At 43.0% G+C, this 16504-nt stretch overlaps 1 protein-coding gene across 3 annotated transcripts in view; it reads left to right on the top strand.

The window, feature by feature from the left end:
* The window catches only part of FBN3 (fibrillin 3), a 160134-nt gene that overhangs the window by 65632 nt on the left and 77998 nt on the right, over positions 1-16504 (top strand). For all 3 annotated transcript variants that reach the window (XM_087948788.1, XM_087948789.1, XM_087948790.1), the window contains 8 exons: positions 695-820; positions 2944-3069; positions 11315-11434; positions 12653-12790; positions 12889-12939; positions 13336-13461; positions 14333-14560; positions 16004-16129. In XM_087948788.1, the coding sequence (XP_087804914.1) occupies positions 695-820; positions 2944-3069; positions 11315-11434; positions 12653-12790; positions 12889-12939; positions 13336-13461; positions 14333-14560; positions 16004-16129 (1041 nt within the window). The remainder of the gene's footprint in view (positions 1-694; positions 821-2943; positions 3070-11314; positions 11435-12652; positions 12791-12888; positions 12940-13335; positions 13462-14332; positions 14561-16003; positions 16130-16504) is intronic.

The raw sequence follows: 16504 nt of genomic DNA, 5'->3' as shown, positions 1-16504 counted from the left end.
TTCTGGCTGAATATTAGAAGGAAAATAGTAGTACCTTGTTTCTCCAAAAATACAACCTACCCTGAAAGTAAGTCCTGGCTTGATTTTTACACGTGTGTCCAATATAAGCCCTACCCTCCCAAAAATAAGCCCTAATTAAGATCCTACCCACTTGAGTGCAGGGGTAATCACACCCTTGGTCATAAGTGACTTTTTTCAGTGTAAATAAAATAATAACAATAATAAATATAATAATAAATAATAATAAAATATGCGGACTTCATCATTAAATTAATATAATTATGATTTCTTTGTTATTTAAAAGAACAATATTATTTAAAAGAACCCGCTGTTCTCCATTTGTGTCTTTGCGCTAATTTTCTCCTCTATCCCATTTGGGAAGAGACACAGAGACCCACCCTCTACTCCCTGTCGTAACTGTGAACAAGGTTCATAAGTCACTTTTTTCAGTGTGGTTGTAACTTTGAACGTTCACTGAATGAGCTGTTATAAGTTGAGGACTACCTGTATTTAGTTATTTGACTTCTCTCCCTTAGTCTTTGGCCTTACCGTTTCTGTCCTGGTCGGGAATTCTGGGAGTTGAAGTCCGGATGTCTTAAGTTTGCCACGGTTGAGAAATATTGAACAAAGGGGGTGGGGGGAATATTGGGGAGACGGACTGCCAGATGACCGAGATGGCAATTCTCCTGTGTAGATATCAACGAGTGCGCCTTGAACCCTGACATTTGCCCCAATGGGATGTGTGAAAACCTTCGAGGAAGCTACCGCTGTATTTGCAATCTGGGCTACGAATCAGACCCCACTGGGAAGAACTGCGTGGGTGAGTAAGACGGGACAAGCCAAATCCATGCTGAGGCCAACACACCAAGGCTGCCCATCCTTGTGATACAGTGAAACTGTAATGCTCGGCAGTGGGTTGAAAACCATAGACTCTGGAAAGAGGGCAGAGAAGAGCAACCATGACGATCAGGGGGCAGAAGCTAAAACATATGAAGAACGGTTGCTGGGATTTGGGCATGTCTAGTTTAATGAAATGTAGATGTCAACTCGTAAAGCATTCCTGGCTTGCTTTCGAGTTGCCATGACCAGAAGCACATTCCATGCATACCTTTCTCCAGATTGTTTCCCAGGTTACCAGAGCCAGATGGAGAGAGGTGTTTTCTACAGTCCAGGGAGCCGTTGGAGAATGTGATTTATGACACACCCTGGGAGGAGGAGGGGAAGCAGGGTCATAGGTGGGCAGTAAATTACGTGGGGCACAGCCGACTGCACTTGGGAAAAGTAGTGTCGACATGTTGCTCCTAATAAATAATTGGATTTCTTTTGAAACTTGGCTCAAGGCTCATTACAGGGCATCCATCAGAACCCTGACAGTACAGATGACAGGATAGCAGTCAGGGGCTGCCCCAAAGAAGAGGGAGTCAAGCCCTCTCCAAAGCAGCTGAAGGCAGGATAAGAAGCAAAGGATGGAAACTAACCTAGGAGAGAAGCAACCTGGAATGGAGGAGAAATCTTCTGGTAGTGAAAACAATCAGTGGAACTCCTTGCCTCCAGAAGTTGTGGTGCTCCAACACTGGAGGTTTTTAAGAAGAGGCTGGACAATCTTTTGTCTAAAATGGTATAGAGTTTTCTACTTGAGCATAGAGTTGGACTAGAAGGTCCCTTCCAACTCTGTTATTCTGTTCTGTTATTCTGTGATGGGTGAGCCGAGGAAAAAGAGGGTGATTGATGTTTTCTAGCTGTGGAAGGATCATCCATGGTTGATTAACTATTACTTCTCACCAAAGAGGGATGAAAATTAGCTCCGTTCTTGTGGGGGAGTGACATTGAGAACTGTCATGCCCCTGGAGGAGACTGACTCCATCCTAGGGCACGCAGGGAGGAGAGGATAAGGGAGAGACATGGTCTACCCGGGAGGACAGGTCCTTGATCCTCTTCATGGGCTGCAGCTGTGACAACTGAATAAGAGGACGGATATGCGTACGGGCGAACGCTGGAAACAAAGCATGGAAATATCTCTAGTTTATGGTTCCTCTCTGAGTTTGGTGTCCTTCCCAGTGTGTGTTCTGTTATCTGTGCACATCCTCCAGCCCTTATCTCACCTGGTTTGCGTTGCTTTTTTCCTTCTTCTTGTAACTGTTTGTGTGGGAGTTTTTTGTCTTCCCCCAAGGATATTCAGAGCTTGGAAGCAAAGTGAAGGAATAAAAGGGGCTTCACTGGTTTTCTGTGACTGTGTTTGTTTGGTATCTCCACCTTGGGTCATCACAAGAACCATAGTTTCTCAGGCCAGAGATGTCCATTTTGTTAACACCTGAGAATCATTCAGATAAGCCAGAACACCCAGATAAGCATGGATTAATACCAGACAAACAGACGAGCAGAAAACTTGATTCTAATCAAGAAACTACCAAGGAGGGAAATAATCAAGCAACTGAGGAGAAAACAATATTCTAATCAAGAAACTATCAAGGAGAAAACAACACTCCACCAACACTGCCAATGCAAGCTGTTGTATATAAACAGGGAACAAACTCCACACTCCCTAGCATGGATGCTGTAACCTAGTTGGGTAATGAAATGTCTGCAAATGAACAACCGAGTTCAGAGAACATCAAGGGCTGCACAAGAGTTATTCAACTTTTTCTAAAACTTGATCTTGAAGGTGAATAACTTCTGATAGTGGACAGAATGGACACCTCTGTCCTAGGAAACTGTGATTCTCTATCTAATTCTCAACGGGAAGGTTAGGAAGGCCAGGAAGAGAGAAAAGTCAGAATTAAACCACATTGTGTGTGTTTAGTCTACCTATCCTGTTAGGCTCCCTTAATATTTTTTTAAGTGGCTAGTCCTTTTGGTTCAAAAGAGGAAGGAGGAAATAGGTTGCTCTCCCATCCACCTGCCAGTCCCGTTGGTAAGGTTCTGTGCCTTTATTTCTCTCTCCAGATGTTGATGAATGTGCCATCAATCGCCTGTTGTGTGACAACGGTTTGTGTCGCAACACGCCTGGGAGCTACAGCTGCAGCTGCCCCAAAGGGTTTGTCTTCCAGACTGAGACAGACACGTGCGAAGGTAAACTTCTCTCTCTGTTTTCTGCTGAATCCTGGTAGATCCCAAACAGCTTATGGCCATGAGGCAGGAAATTGGGACAGAGCCTTGCAAACTCTCCAGCTTTTAATTTCTTCTTGACAGACTTGAACACTGCGCCCTGTGTAACAAAATAATAGAATAGAATAGAATAGAATAGAATAGAATAGAATAGAATAGAATAGAATAGAATAGAAAATACCATAGAAATAGAAATAGAATTAGAATTCTTAATTGGCCAAGTGTGATTGGACACACAAGGAATTTGTCTTGGTGCAAATGCTCTCAGTGTACATAAAAAGATACATTCCTCAAGAGTCAAGAATCATCAGGTACAACACTTAATAATAGTCAGTGTTTGGGGATAAACCCCTAGCAGAGTATGCAGCAGCAGTCAAGCCAGGCAGCCAAATGAGAGAGGAAGGGTTTTAGAGTATACACACACTGAACACAAACACTGTTTGTAGTTTAAATAGTTTTTAATCCAGTTAGAGTTTAAACATTGTCAATCAATCCGTATGTCATCCACAATATATCCATTCAGTAAGACTCACTAACTCAGTCCAGATAATAGTCCTTACTATATCTTTATCAGCCGATAAAGATATCTTCTCCTCCTCTGATGCCTTTCTCCAGAGGATAACGCTGGATATTCAGTAGAACGATCAAACAGTAGACAGTCGCAGTAAAACAGTAGTAAACAGTTGTATCCAGCAGTAAACAGCAAACGGCAAACAGTAAAACAGTAGGCAGTAGACAATAGGCAGCAGTCGCGTCAGCAGCAGTAAGCAGCAAGCTTTCTCCTGCTTCCTCTTATTGCAGTACTCCAGCTGTATCATTTTACTTCTCACAGATTGTCTAACGTTTAGGTACCTTAAATCTGTATGCTTGCTCCTAGTTTTGACTAAAATATTTGTGGCCATTTGAATTGCTGCCTGATTATCTTCATGTATAATTATAGGATAATTCACAGTTATGCCTATATCATTCATCATTTGCTTATACATAATCAATTCTGTACATAATAGCGATAAACAGGAGAATTCTGCCTCCATAGTTGACAAACTTATATGTTGTTGTCTTATTGACTTCCAACCTATTAATGTCTTACCCAGCATTATGGCTGTTCCTGAAGTCGACTTTCTTGTGTCTCTTTCTGATGCAAAACTAGCATCAGCATAAGCACTCAGAATGAGATCACCTTTTGGCTCTAGATACAATGAATAATTCATTGTCTTTTTAAGATATCTTAATATTCTTTTAGCTGCAATCCAGTGTCTTTCACTTGGTGCAGAATTGAAACGAGCTAACTGATTCACACTGTACTAAATGTCTGGTCTAGACCAATTGCTAATATAAGACAAACTACCAATTAATGATTGATAAATTACCTTATCAAACTCCGGGCTTTGTGCATCAGTGTTGCTAAACTCCTGACTCATTGGAGTCTTAGCCGCACAAAGCTCCATTTTATAATCTATTAGCAATTTGCATATCTTATCTTCCTGAGATATCTTAAAGCCCTTCTGTGTTTTCTGTATATTTAAACCGAGATATTTTCTTATCTCCCCTAATTGCTTAATCTTTATTTTCTTTCCTAATGATGCTATTATTTTATTGGCCTCATCATTAGTTTCAGTAATTAATGCAATATCATCAGTGAACAACAATAATAATGATATTTTCCCATTAGTCTCCTTAAATAGACATGGATCGGCTAACCCAGCTCTGAATCCTATATTGTTTAGTTCCTTTACAATATACTGGTTCCATTCATAGCCTGATTGTTTAAGACCATAGAGGCTTTTTTTTTTAACAACCAACAATCATTATTATCCATTATTTCACTTTTAATTCCAACAGGTTTTTTCATATATATAGTGTGTCTTAATGGGGCGTGCAAATAAGCGGTTTCCACATCTAGGTGGTTAATTATATATTTTTGCTAGTTGCCCACACTAATGCTGCCCTCAAGGTTGCTGCCTTAAGACTAGGTGCAAACACCTCATCATAGTCATTGGCATTCTGTCTAAAACCTTGGGCTACTAATCGTGGCTTATGGATTATATTTCCATCTTTATCAGATTTTACCTTAAAGATCCATTTGCAGCCAATGGACTTCATATCTACAGGTAATCTCGCATTCTCATATACTTTTATATTCTTTAATGAGTTCAGTTCCTTATTCATTGCTGCATACCAACTTTCCTTATCCTTAGTAGGATACATTTTTATTTCATCTACAGTACATGGAACTCTATTAATCTGGCACACTGTGTTAGCCTGGTACCTATCAGGCGGTCTAGATATTCGTGTAGTTCTTCTGGGAATTACAGGGCTTGCAGGAGGACTTTTTGAATTACTACCTGTTCATCTTCCTCATCCTGCTCAGCTATTGAATCTATTTCTTCCTGTATTTCTGTCTTTACTTTATTCTTAAAGTTACAGGGATAACTAATGGGATTTCTATAGGATTCAATAATTACTTCTTTATTGGTATCCTGTTCTAACTTCTCCCATCCCACGTGCTCTAGAAATTGGGCACTAGCACTACATAACACCTTAGATGTGCCTTTCTCCCAAAATCTATATGCCCTATGGTTTGCCTGGTAACCAACGAAGAAAAATTGTTTAGCTCTGTGTTGCCCTTTATGCCTGAGTTGTTTAGGGATATGCACCCATGCTGGTGCACCAAATGTGTGCAGGTAACTTAAATCAGGTTTCCTGCCATGCCACTTGGTGAATGGTATTTCACCTGTCGTTGTGTTAACAACGTTGTTCAATATGTTATTAGCACACATTGTAGCCTCCCCCACAAAGAATCAGGTAATCCAGAATCAGTTAACATTGTTCTAACCATTGCCTGTAGTGTTTGGCCTCTTCTCTCTATGAATGCGTTGTGTTCTGGCCTGTATGGTGCAGACTTTTGTGCTCTATTCCAGCTACCTTTAGTCTGTTCTGGAATTTGTTGTTAACAAATTCCGTACCATTATCTGTCACCAGGGTTATCAGTTGCCGTTTAGTCTTTCTTTCTGCAAATTTAAGCCAGTTGAAAAAATGTTTATATGTTTCAGTTTTGCTCTTCATTAAGTAGCAAAACCCATATCTAGAATAGTGGTCCATAATGCTCAGTATATATCGAGCACCCCCATACTGGGTTTCTTTGGACCTATGATGTCTGCAAATATCACTTCTAAAGGTTCTTTAGTTTTGAAACCATTTAGCCTATTTGCAGGCAATACTTTGCTCTTATCTTCACAGCAAACATTACAACGCAAATATTTATCACAAGGTTTTAACCTTATTCCATCAGATAACTCTACTGTACGTTTTAACATTTTAAAATTTACATGCCCCAAACGCCTATGCAATAAATGGATACATTCATTATGAGGCTTTATATTGTTAAATACAGTCTGTGCCTCCCCTTTCTTACTATCATCTAAGACATATAACGTTCCATTTAAAGCTGCAGTTACCCTTTTTTATCCTTCTCAATTATGCAATTATTATTTTTAAATGTAATTACATAACCTAGTTTGACTAATACCCTTACAGAAAGCAACTTGAACTTTAGTTGCGGTACATACAACATTTTTATATCCTGATTTATGCACGGACAATGTCGGTACCTTCTCCTTTCGCTTTCAGGTTCCAGCCATTAGCAAGTGATATATGTTGAGAGCTTGTAGACATTTTACAAATTTTGTCTTATCTCTCGTGATGCAGTGGGATGCACCACTGTCCACCACCCATAAATCATTCTTCACATCACAGTTGCTAAACATGGTTAGTTCAAAGGCTTTCTTGGGCTTTTTTACATTCTGGCTTTTTCCTTTTTGCAAAAACTTGCCAAATGTCCTCTTCCTCCACAATTAAAACACTTTTTAATTGTGTATGCCGTCGAAGATAAATTCTCTTCTTCCGGGTGCTTTCCTTTACTAAGCTGGTTTCTTTCAAGCTTTGAAGATAATTTCTCTTCTTTCTTAGATTTATCTTCTCTCAGCTGGTCACGTTCACAGCTTCTTCTGGCTTCTTCTAGTAGCCTACCTGTAATCTCGGTTAATGAGAGGCTATCCTTAGGCAATACTTCCAACGAAGTCACATAGTCATCATAGCTTTGATCTAATGAAGATAATATAATGTATACTTGTTGCAGCTCATTAAAGATAAGCTCTTTTCTTGTAATTCTTGAAAAATGCTCTTCATACAGTTTAAATGAGCTAACATATCTCCATTCCTTTGAAGATGTGTTGAAACAGCTTCCGTGTAAGATTTATATGCGCTCCCACACTGTCCCGAACATATATCTTCCTAAGGTTCTCCCAGAAGTTTGCAGCATTTTCTTCTCCACGAATATGGCCAAGCTGCTGGTCACAGAGAGTCAGTCCTATGATGCATAAAGCCTGCTCATTTTTCTGTTTATAGTCTTGTAACTTTTTGTTATCCTCTTCATTATCAGGATCCCAGCTACTCACATCTGGTGGGTTTGTTATTATGTCCCACAAACCTTCTTTACGTGAAGTAAACTACATTTCATTGACCATGAAACATAGTTTGTTCCATCTAGCCTGGATATCAGGGACAGATGTGGTAGATTTACTTGTGCCATTACTCTTCAGATATATGACTATTTTAAACTAATAAAAACAGTTTGTTTTTACAGTAATGTGCAACTCACACCAACTCTCACTGCTATATGCTGGTTAGTTAGACTGTGCAGCTGGGCCCATAACCATTGTTAGTGTTTGGGGATAAACCCTAGCAGAGTATGCAGCAGCAGTCAAGCCAGGCAGCCAAATGAGAGAGGAAGGGTTTTAGAGTATACACACACTGAACACAAACACTGTTTGTAGTTTAAATAGTTTTTAATCCAGTTAGAGTTTAAACATTGTCAATCAATCCGTATGTCATCCACAATATATCCATTCAGTAAGACTCACTAACTCAGTCCAGATAATAGTCCTTACTATATCTTTATCAGCCGATAAAGATATCTTCTCCTCCTCCGATGCCTTTCTCCAGAGGATAACGCTGGATATTCAGTAGAACGATCAAACAGTAGACAGTCGCAGTAAAACAGTAGTAAACAGTTGTATCCAGCAGTAAACAGCAAACGGCAAACAATAAAACAATAGGCAGTAGGCAATAGGCAGTAGTCGTCAACAGTCGTCAGTAGTAAGCAGCAAGCTTTCTCCTGCTTCCTCTTATTGCAGTTTCTAACCGCACCCTTAATTGGCTAATTACATGAAGTGTGGTGCTTAAAGCTACAAACACTTAAACTATGATACCTTAGTTTATATATTTATCCACCCAAACCTTGTTGGGTATCAATGTTATACCTAACAAGGTACAACACTTAATAATAGTCCTAGGGTACAATAAGCAATCAAATCATACTATCAAATCAACAGTCCATAAAAATTGTTAGGAGACAAGCGACAAAATTACAGTCATACAATCACAACTGGGAGAAATAGAAATAGAAAGAAATAGAAATATTTAGATATATAGATATTTTGCTGATGCGTCATTTAAATTCAAGTGGCATATCAGTGATGGCATGACCTCCGCAGATGCTGTAACCTAAATAAAATACATTCCTTCTTTCCTCACTGCGGATCCATAAACTCTGCACCCCTCCCGGGCGAACCGGTAGCTTTGAAGATTAGCTGGGAGAGAACCATTCACTCCGACGATCAGCTGTTGGGTCTGCCTGCCTGCCACCGGTCTAGCTCACTGAACCAGTTGTTACACCTGTGGAATCCCACCCTGGGAGCAGGTCTTTCCTGGAAGGGAGGGAGGGAAGGGAATCATCTTACTTTTTAATCAGTCCAAGTGTTGCCAGGCGCCCCCGATTAATGGCCTTTTCTCCCCCTCCCCAGATACGGATGAGTGCTACAAAATATAATCATGGAACAGAAAAAATTGATTACAATTAATATAAATGGACTTAACTCAGCTGTTAAAAGAAGGAAAACTTTTCATAAATTAGAGAAATTAAAATTTGATATAATTTGTCTACAAGAAGTACATATTAAAAAACAATATGAACAACTGTTGGTACAGCCAAAATTAGGGAAAATATTTACTTCCTTGACCCAATGTAAGAAAAGAGGAGTGGTTTTATATATTTATTTATTTATTTATTTATTTTATTTATTTATTTATTTGATTTGCCAATTGTTTACAAGATAATAAGTATAAGTGTATACATAGTTGTGAATACATGAAATGGGTACATATAAGAAAAATAAAAGAAGAATAAGAGAAACAATAGGACAGGGACGGTAGGCACGTTGGTGCGCTTATGCACGCCCCTACAGACCTCTTAGGAAAGGGGTGAGGTCAATAGTAGACAGTCTAAGGTTAAAGTTTTGGGGTTTGGGGAAGAAACCCCAGAGTCAGGTAAGTATTCCAGACATTGACCACTCTGTTGCTGAAGTCGTATTTCCTGCAATCAAGTTTGGTGCGGTTAACTTTGAGTTTGTATCTATTGTGTGCTCTTGTGTTGTTATGGTTGAAGCTGAAGTATTCATTGACAGGTAGGACATTGCAATGTATGATTTTATATACCTTGCTTAAATCAGACCGAAGACAGGCGTAATTCAAGGTTTTCTAGTTCTAGAATTTCAAGTCTGGTGGCATAAGGTATTCTACAACGAGTAGAGGAGTGGAGAACTCTTCTTGTGAAATATTTCTGGACTTTCTCAATTGTGCTAATATCAGATACGTAATGTGGGTTCCAGACTGATGAACTGTATTCGAGTATTGGTCTAGCAAATGTTTTGTATGCTCTGGTTAGTAGTGTGATATTACCAGAGAAAAAGCTACGTAGGATTAGGTTAACAACTCTTAATGCCTTTTTGGCTATGTAGTTGCAGTGGGCTCTAGCACTTAGATCATTAGAGGTGAGTATTCCAAGGTCCTTTACAGAGCTTGGGTCATCAACAAGATCTTGACTATTCAGCTTGTATTTTATTTTCTGATTTTTTTGCCAATATGTAAGACAGAGCATTTATTTGTTGAGATTTGAAGTTGCCATTTGTTTGACCATTCTGATACATAGTCGAGGTCTTTTTGAAGGGTAGCAGTATTGTCTGTGGTATTGAACAGCTTTACATCATCAGCGAAAAGAACGCAATTGCTCTTGATATGATCACAGAGGTCATTTATGTAGAGTATGAAGAGAGTTGGTCCTAGAACACTGCCTTGGGGACACCACTATTGACAGGTGCAGAATTTGATAGGACGCTCCCAATTTTGACCATTTGTTGTCTGTTTGCCAGGAATGCTTCTATCAGTTATTCAGTTGTCCAGAGATACCATAGGATTTTATTTTTAGGAGTAGTTTGTCGTGTACCACTGAATCAAAGGCTTTACAGAAGTCTATGTAGATTGCGTCTATTGCTTTGCCCTGGTCGAGTTGTGTCGTCCATATGTTTTTGCAGTGTAAGAGTTGCAGATTACAGGATAGTTTTTCTGAAACCAAATTGTTTATTGGAGAGTAGGTTGTTTGTCTCTAAGTGGAGGATGATGGATTGGTTAATAATTGATTCCATGACTTTACAGGTGACGCAGCATAAGGAGATTGGTCTGTAATTTTCAACTAGGCTTGGGTCTATTAAGAGTCAAGAATCATCAGGTACAACACTTAATGATAGTCATCAGGTACAACACTTAATGATAGTCATAGGGTACAATAAGCAATCAAATCATACTAGGAAACAGTCAATAAAAATAGAATACAAGCAACAAGATTACAGTCATATAGTCATAAGTGGGAGGAGATGGGTGAAAGGAAGGATGGGAGGATTGAAATGAAATTCAGTGATGAAAAAAGTAAGGTTCTAACATTTAGGCAAGAAAAACCAAATGCACAGATATAAATATAGGTAGTACTTGGCTCAATAGTAGTAACTGTGAGAGGGATCTCGGAGTCCTAGTGGACAACCATTTAAATATGAGCCAGCCATGTGCAGTAGCTGCAAAAAAAGCCGACATAGTTCTAGGCTGCATAAACAGAGGGATAGAGTGCGTATTTGGTGCACGCGCAAAGTGTATGTGCACGCACAAAGCATGCCTGCCAAGCCACACCCACCGAATCAGTGGTAAACTATTTTGAAACCCACCACTGACACAAATGTATGCCAGACCTTGCTACATGAAGCACAATCACCCCGGACCCTTCTCTGCCTGTAGGTTGCACCATTTTCTTTCTCTCTCCTAGATATCAACGAATGCACATCCAACCCCTGTGTCAATGGACTCTGCTGGAACAACGCCGGATCCTTTGCGTGTGAGTGTGCACCCGGAAGCAAATTGGATCCCAGTGGCACCATCTGTGTTGGTAAGGAGCTGCCCTGACCAGTGATGGTCATAGGGCTGGACCTTAGAGCCAGGGTGTGGGGTCCTGGATTTTGGGGGATGCAAAGGGGGGGTGCCAGAGAACGGTCACCCCGTTTTATGCAATATGTGAATGACCTTGAGGAAAAAGGGGAAGAGAAGCTGGGTAGGCAACCATCAGAGAAGAGAGGCAGGAGCCCTCAGTGACTCAACGGTCAGGCGAAGAAAATTAGGAAGGACCCACTCTAATGGTTCAGGCTGTTTAAAAAGGCGATGGGAAGTTTGTACCTTCAGACTTGTAAGATTCTGTTATTGTAACTGTCATTTAATTTAATAGCTGGAACAGTAGTGTACAATGGACCAGAACACACAATTGTAGTTGATTGGCCGGAGAGTGAGGGCTTCTGCATGAGGCAAACTACGCTGTCATAGATTGCTGTGGGTGTAAAGAGAGAGTCCCTGTTTTCCCGCCTTTTTTCTTCTGTGTGCTCTGTAAGCTTTTTTGTTTATCTCATGAGGTTCCTGTGTTCCTGACCATCTAGTCTGCTCCTGTATGAGGCAATTTATGCTGTGATTGGTTGCTGTGGGTGTAAAGGGGAGTTTCTCCCTTTTCCCGTCTTTTTCTTCATTGTGCTCTGTATCCTTTTTGATTTACCTCACGATTTACCTCATGACAATCTAGTGATGTGCCTGACTGTCTTATTTACTGTAAATATAGATGTTAAATATAATTATTTTCTATAAAATGACAAGTCCATGTCAGCATCTCTGGCTTCATTTGGGATACCTGCTGCGCAATTCCCCTGACAGTTGCCTTCCAGTAAAATAGAAGTGGCTCATCTAGTTGTGGAAGGCAATGGGTTGGCTGGACTGTTTCTCACCAGCAAGTGAGAACCGATATGTCCTTTTCTAACTCTTGAGCATGTATGATGATGCCTCTTTGCCTCCTCCAACCTGTCATCATTATCATCATTTAACGACCTCATAATCCCTTGTGGGATGGAGCTAGCAGAGTGTTTTAATGTCCGGATGCCCTTCCTGTCACCAATGTGGAGTTTTGTTCATCAGATATATTCTCAGTATGCCCAGAGAGAGAAATATCTGCCTCTACCTAGGATCGAACTCACAGCCTCCTAATTATGAGGCAAGAGCTCCACCTCTAGGCTACCGCACCACTCCTGCTTCCTCCAACCTGTCTCTCTGCTTTTTCCTGTGCCCCCAGACAGCATGAAGGGTACCTGTTGGCTCAACATCCAAGAAGGACGCTGTGAAGTCAACATCAATGGGGCTACCTTGAAGTCCGAATGTTGTGCCACGCTAGGGGCTGCCTGGGGCAGCCCCTGTGAACGCTGTGAGATCGGTAAAGTGGGACTCTGATCCACAGGGGTCCTTTCCTTTGGGTCTCCCAACAAGCCCCCTTGCCAAAAAGTTCACCCCCTTTTCTCTCTTTGGCTCCAGATGCCGCCTGTCCACGAGGTTACGCCAGGAGGAAGGGTCTCTCTTGTGAAGGTAGCTTCCATCTCTGGTTGGTGAGCCCTGCCTTGTTTCTTGAGGGGCTGGCTGTGGAGCACCTCAACCTCCGAGAAAGAGGAATTGGTTGTCTCTGAGAGATTCGGGAGGAAGGCTGTGGAGATGCTCGGAGACAACCTGCCGTGGAACCGGGCAGAAAGTTATTTCCCCACCGGGGAACGGTCAAAGAACGTCACCACCAGGTTCTTCTCAAGTTGGACCACTCAAGCGTTGACAGGACCTCAACTCAGCTCTGCTCAGAGGGGAGATTTCCCAGCAGTTTGGGAAATGGTGTCCTTTGAGAAGAACAATAGGGAGGTCTTCTAGGGCTGTCCCAGCCACGAGCCCTAGCAGGACCTTCGGCTCTCCAACCGGTCTTTCTCTCTGCCCCACCAGATGTGAACGAGTGTGATGTCTTCCCGGGCGTCTGCCCCAATGGCCACTGTGTGAACACGGCAGGGTCCTTCCGATGTGAATGTCCAGAAGGCTTGACCTTGGATGGTTCTGGCCGGACCTGCGTGGGTGAGGACTGGGCGAGATATCTTATCTGGCCACCTTCTTCTCTTGGGGAACGCTGAAATCTTGATCTGTGGGAACTCCAGTCTTAAGCTGGAGAGGAGAGCTGCAAATATTGTCAAACCCTGGAACACCCGTGTCATGCCTTTGGTATCTCAGCTTGCCTTGGGGCAGGCTGAGAGATCAGGGAGGTCCCCCCGTTCATTTAATCCCTGTGACGACCCTGTGAGGGAAGTCAGATGAGAAGTGTGTGCTTAGCCAACCCCAGCCCCCCAGTTCTGTGCCACAGCAACCATTGGGGTGCTGCAACAGGTATACAGAAAGGAAAGAGGGTAGGGGAGGGAGGGGAAGGGGAAGGAGAGGAGGAAGGGAAGGAGTGGGGAGAGGAGAAGGAGTGGGGGAGAGGAGAAGAGGGAAGGGGAAGGGGAGGAAGAAGGAGAGAGGAGAGGGGGAAGGGGAGGAGAGGGGAAGGAGAGGAGAGGAGAAGGAAGGAGGAGGAGAGGAGAGGAGGAAGGGGAAGGAGAGGAGAGGAGAGGAGGAAGGGGAATACATGGAAGGAAAAGGTAGAGGAAGGGAAGGGAAGGGGAGGAGAGGAGGAAGGGGAGGAGAGGAGCAGGGGAAGAGGAAGGAGGAAGGGAGGAAGCAAGGAGAAGGGAAGGAGAGGGGAAGGAGAGGAGTAAGGGAGAGGGGAAGGGAAGGAGAGGAGAGGAGGAAGGGGAATGCGTGGAAGGAAAAGGAAGAGAAAGGGAAGGGGAGAGAGAGAGGAAAGGAGGGAGAGAAAGAGAAAGAAAGAAAATCCCCACTCTCTTTTCACTAAGGGCAATCCTCACCCCAGCTTTCCAACTTCTCCATTCATTCTCGTTTCTTCCCCATCCAGACGTGCGGCTGGAACAGTGTTACATGAAGTGGGCCGAGGATGAGTGCACCGTGGCGCTGCCAGGGAAATACCGTATTGACCTTTGCTGTTGCTCCGTCGGGGCGGCCTGGGGCAAGGACTGCGAGGAATGCCCCAAGCTCGGCTCGGCTGAATTCAAAGCCATCTGTCCACGGGGACCCGGCTTTGCTAACAGGGGAGACGTCTTATCCGGCAGGCCTTTTTACAAAGGTGCGAGGAGAGGGTGCCGAATTTTTGCGATTGCAAAAAATCCATCCATGGGGGGAAAGATGGAAGTTAAGGAGAGCTGAGAATCAATGGGCAGCCTGAAGTGGGGAGTAAGGCAAAGATTGGGGATCCCCCTTAAACCCACTGCTGGGGGGGCATTAGAAATGTGTGGGTTGGAGAAGCAAGTTTGTATGTTGACAGTGCTGGGCTATTGGCCGAGAAATTGAATAATTTGCACCAAATGTTTGATTGAATGTATCGTGCGGTGGTGGGTTTCCAATGTTTTTCTACCGGTTCTGAGAGCGCACTTCACGCTTGCATGCACAGGGCTCAAAGACTTCTGTATCAACACTAGTGTCATGCCCCCATTGGAATTCTGACTCAGAGGGGGAAGCCGAATAGTTGACAGGGAGTGGGAGTGTGGCTCCGTTGGCTGTGGAAGAAACTGGGGAAGGGCAAAGTGTGGCTGGGCAGAGCAGGGAAGAGGTAGAACAAGGGTGAGGGAGTTCAGAGGAAGACCCAGGCCCACCCCCTCTTCATCCAAGGGCATGCAGGGAGGAACGGAGAAGGGACCAATGGGAGCTGCATGGCTTATGGGGGAAGAAAGGGCCCTGATTCCCTTCATTAGCTGCAACTGGGAACACAGTGTTTAAAAAGGGAAGTTGCGCACAGCAAGTTGTTGGGAGCAAATCGTGAATTTATCCTGTATCGTCGTGGCTTATCTGTGTTCCTGGTTTCCCAACTGTGTGAGTTTTGCCATGCTTTCAAGTCTGAAATTCCTTCTCCTGCCCTGTCAAGTTAATTACTTCAGTTTGGCTTGTTTGGACTTTAAGTTACAGTTTGTGTTGACCATGTTTTGGACTGAATTTTCTGCAGTCAAAGGCTGTTCCTGGGAGAGGTTTTCTCCAGCCAAAGGTAACCTGGACATTGGGGGCAAAGTTGGAGATAATAAAGGGACTCTTCTTGCTTATTTGACTGGGTTGCCTTTGTGCCACGCCCCTTTGGGTCATCACAACTGGTGAGCTGTGCTGTTTTTTTAGCTCAGCTGAGGTGCGGGAATCAGCTGAGCTTAAAAAGCAAGGGAATATAGGAGAGGCAACGGCGGAGGCAGGTGGGTGGGGCCACCCAGAGGTGGTATTTGCCAGTTCTCTGAACTATTCAAAATTTCCGCAACCGGTATATACAAACCGGTCCAAACCGGCTGATGGTGGTAGTCTGAGCATCTCTGGAGATTCTCAGTCAAGAGGCAGCTGGATTTTCTTTGTTTCTTCGAAGATGTTTCACTTCTCATCCAAGAAGCTTCTTCCATTCTGACTGAATGGCGGAGAACAGAAGGATTTATATTCCTTGCAATCCTCTGGTCATTTGTGCTCTCTCTGAGGATCGTTGAGGCCCTCATAAAGAGCGATAATGATACTGAACCATTGTCTTTCTGCCTTTCCCCAGATGTGAATGAGTGCAAGATGTTCTCTGGTCTTTGCACCCATGGCACTTGTCGCAACACCATCGGGAGCTTCCGGTGTCTCTGTGGCAGTGGCTTTGCTCTGGATGCTGAGGAGAGGAACTGCACAGGTGAGCCCAGGTGTAAAAACCTCACCCCATTCGCCTAATCTCAGTTGATTCACACTCAGAATTCCTGCTTCCAGTTTTGTCCATGAAATATCTTCCTCCCTTTCTCCCTTCATCTCATTTTTCTTCTTTTCTTCCTCCCTCCCTTCCTTCTTCCATTTTTCTTCCTCTCCTTCCTATTTCTTTATTCCCTCCTCCCTCCCTCCCATCTTTCCTTCCTTCCTTCCTCCCTCCATCTCTTTTTTCTTCTTTTCCTCCCTCCCTTCTTCCTTTTTATTCCTTTCCTTGCTATCTCCTTGCTATTTCTTTCCTCCCTTCTTTCCTTCCTTCCTATATCCTTCCTTCCGTCTGTCCTTCCTCTCCCTCCCTCCTTTCATT

Source organism: Notechis scutatus, unplaced genomic scaffold, assembly GCF_049901735.1.
Source record: "Notechis scutatus isolate UNSWTSFEM ecotype Mainland unplaced genomic scaffold, rNotScu1.2 NSCUSCF20, whole genome shotgun sequence".
NCBI lineage: Eukaryota > Metazoa > Chordata > Lepidosauria > Squamata > Elapidae > Notechis > Notechis scutatus.
The sequence above is the reverse complement of the archived record's forward strand: the minus strand, read 5'-3'. Positions and strand labels throughout refer to the sequence as shown.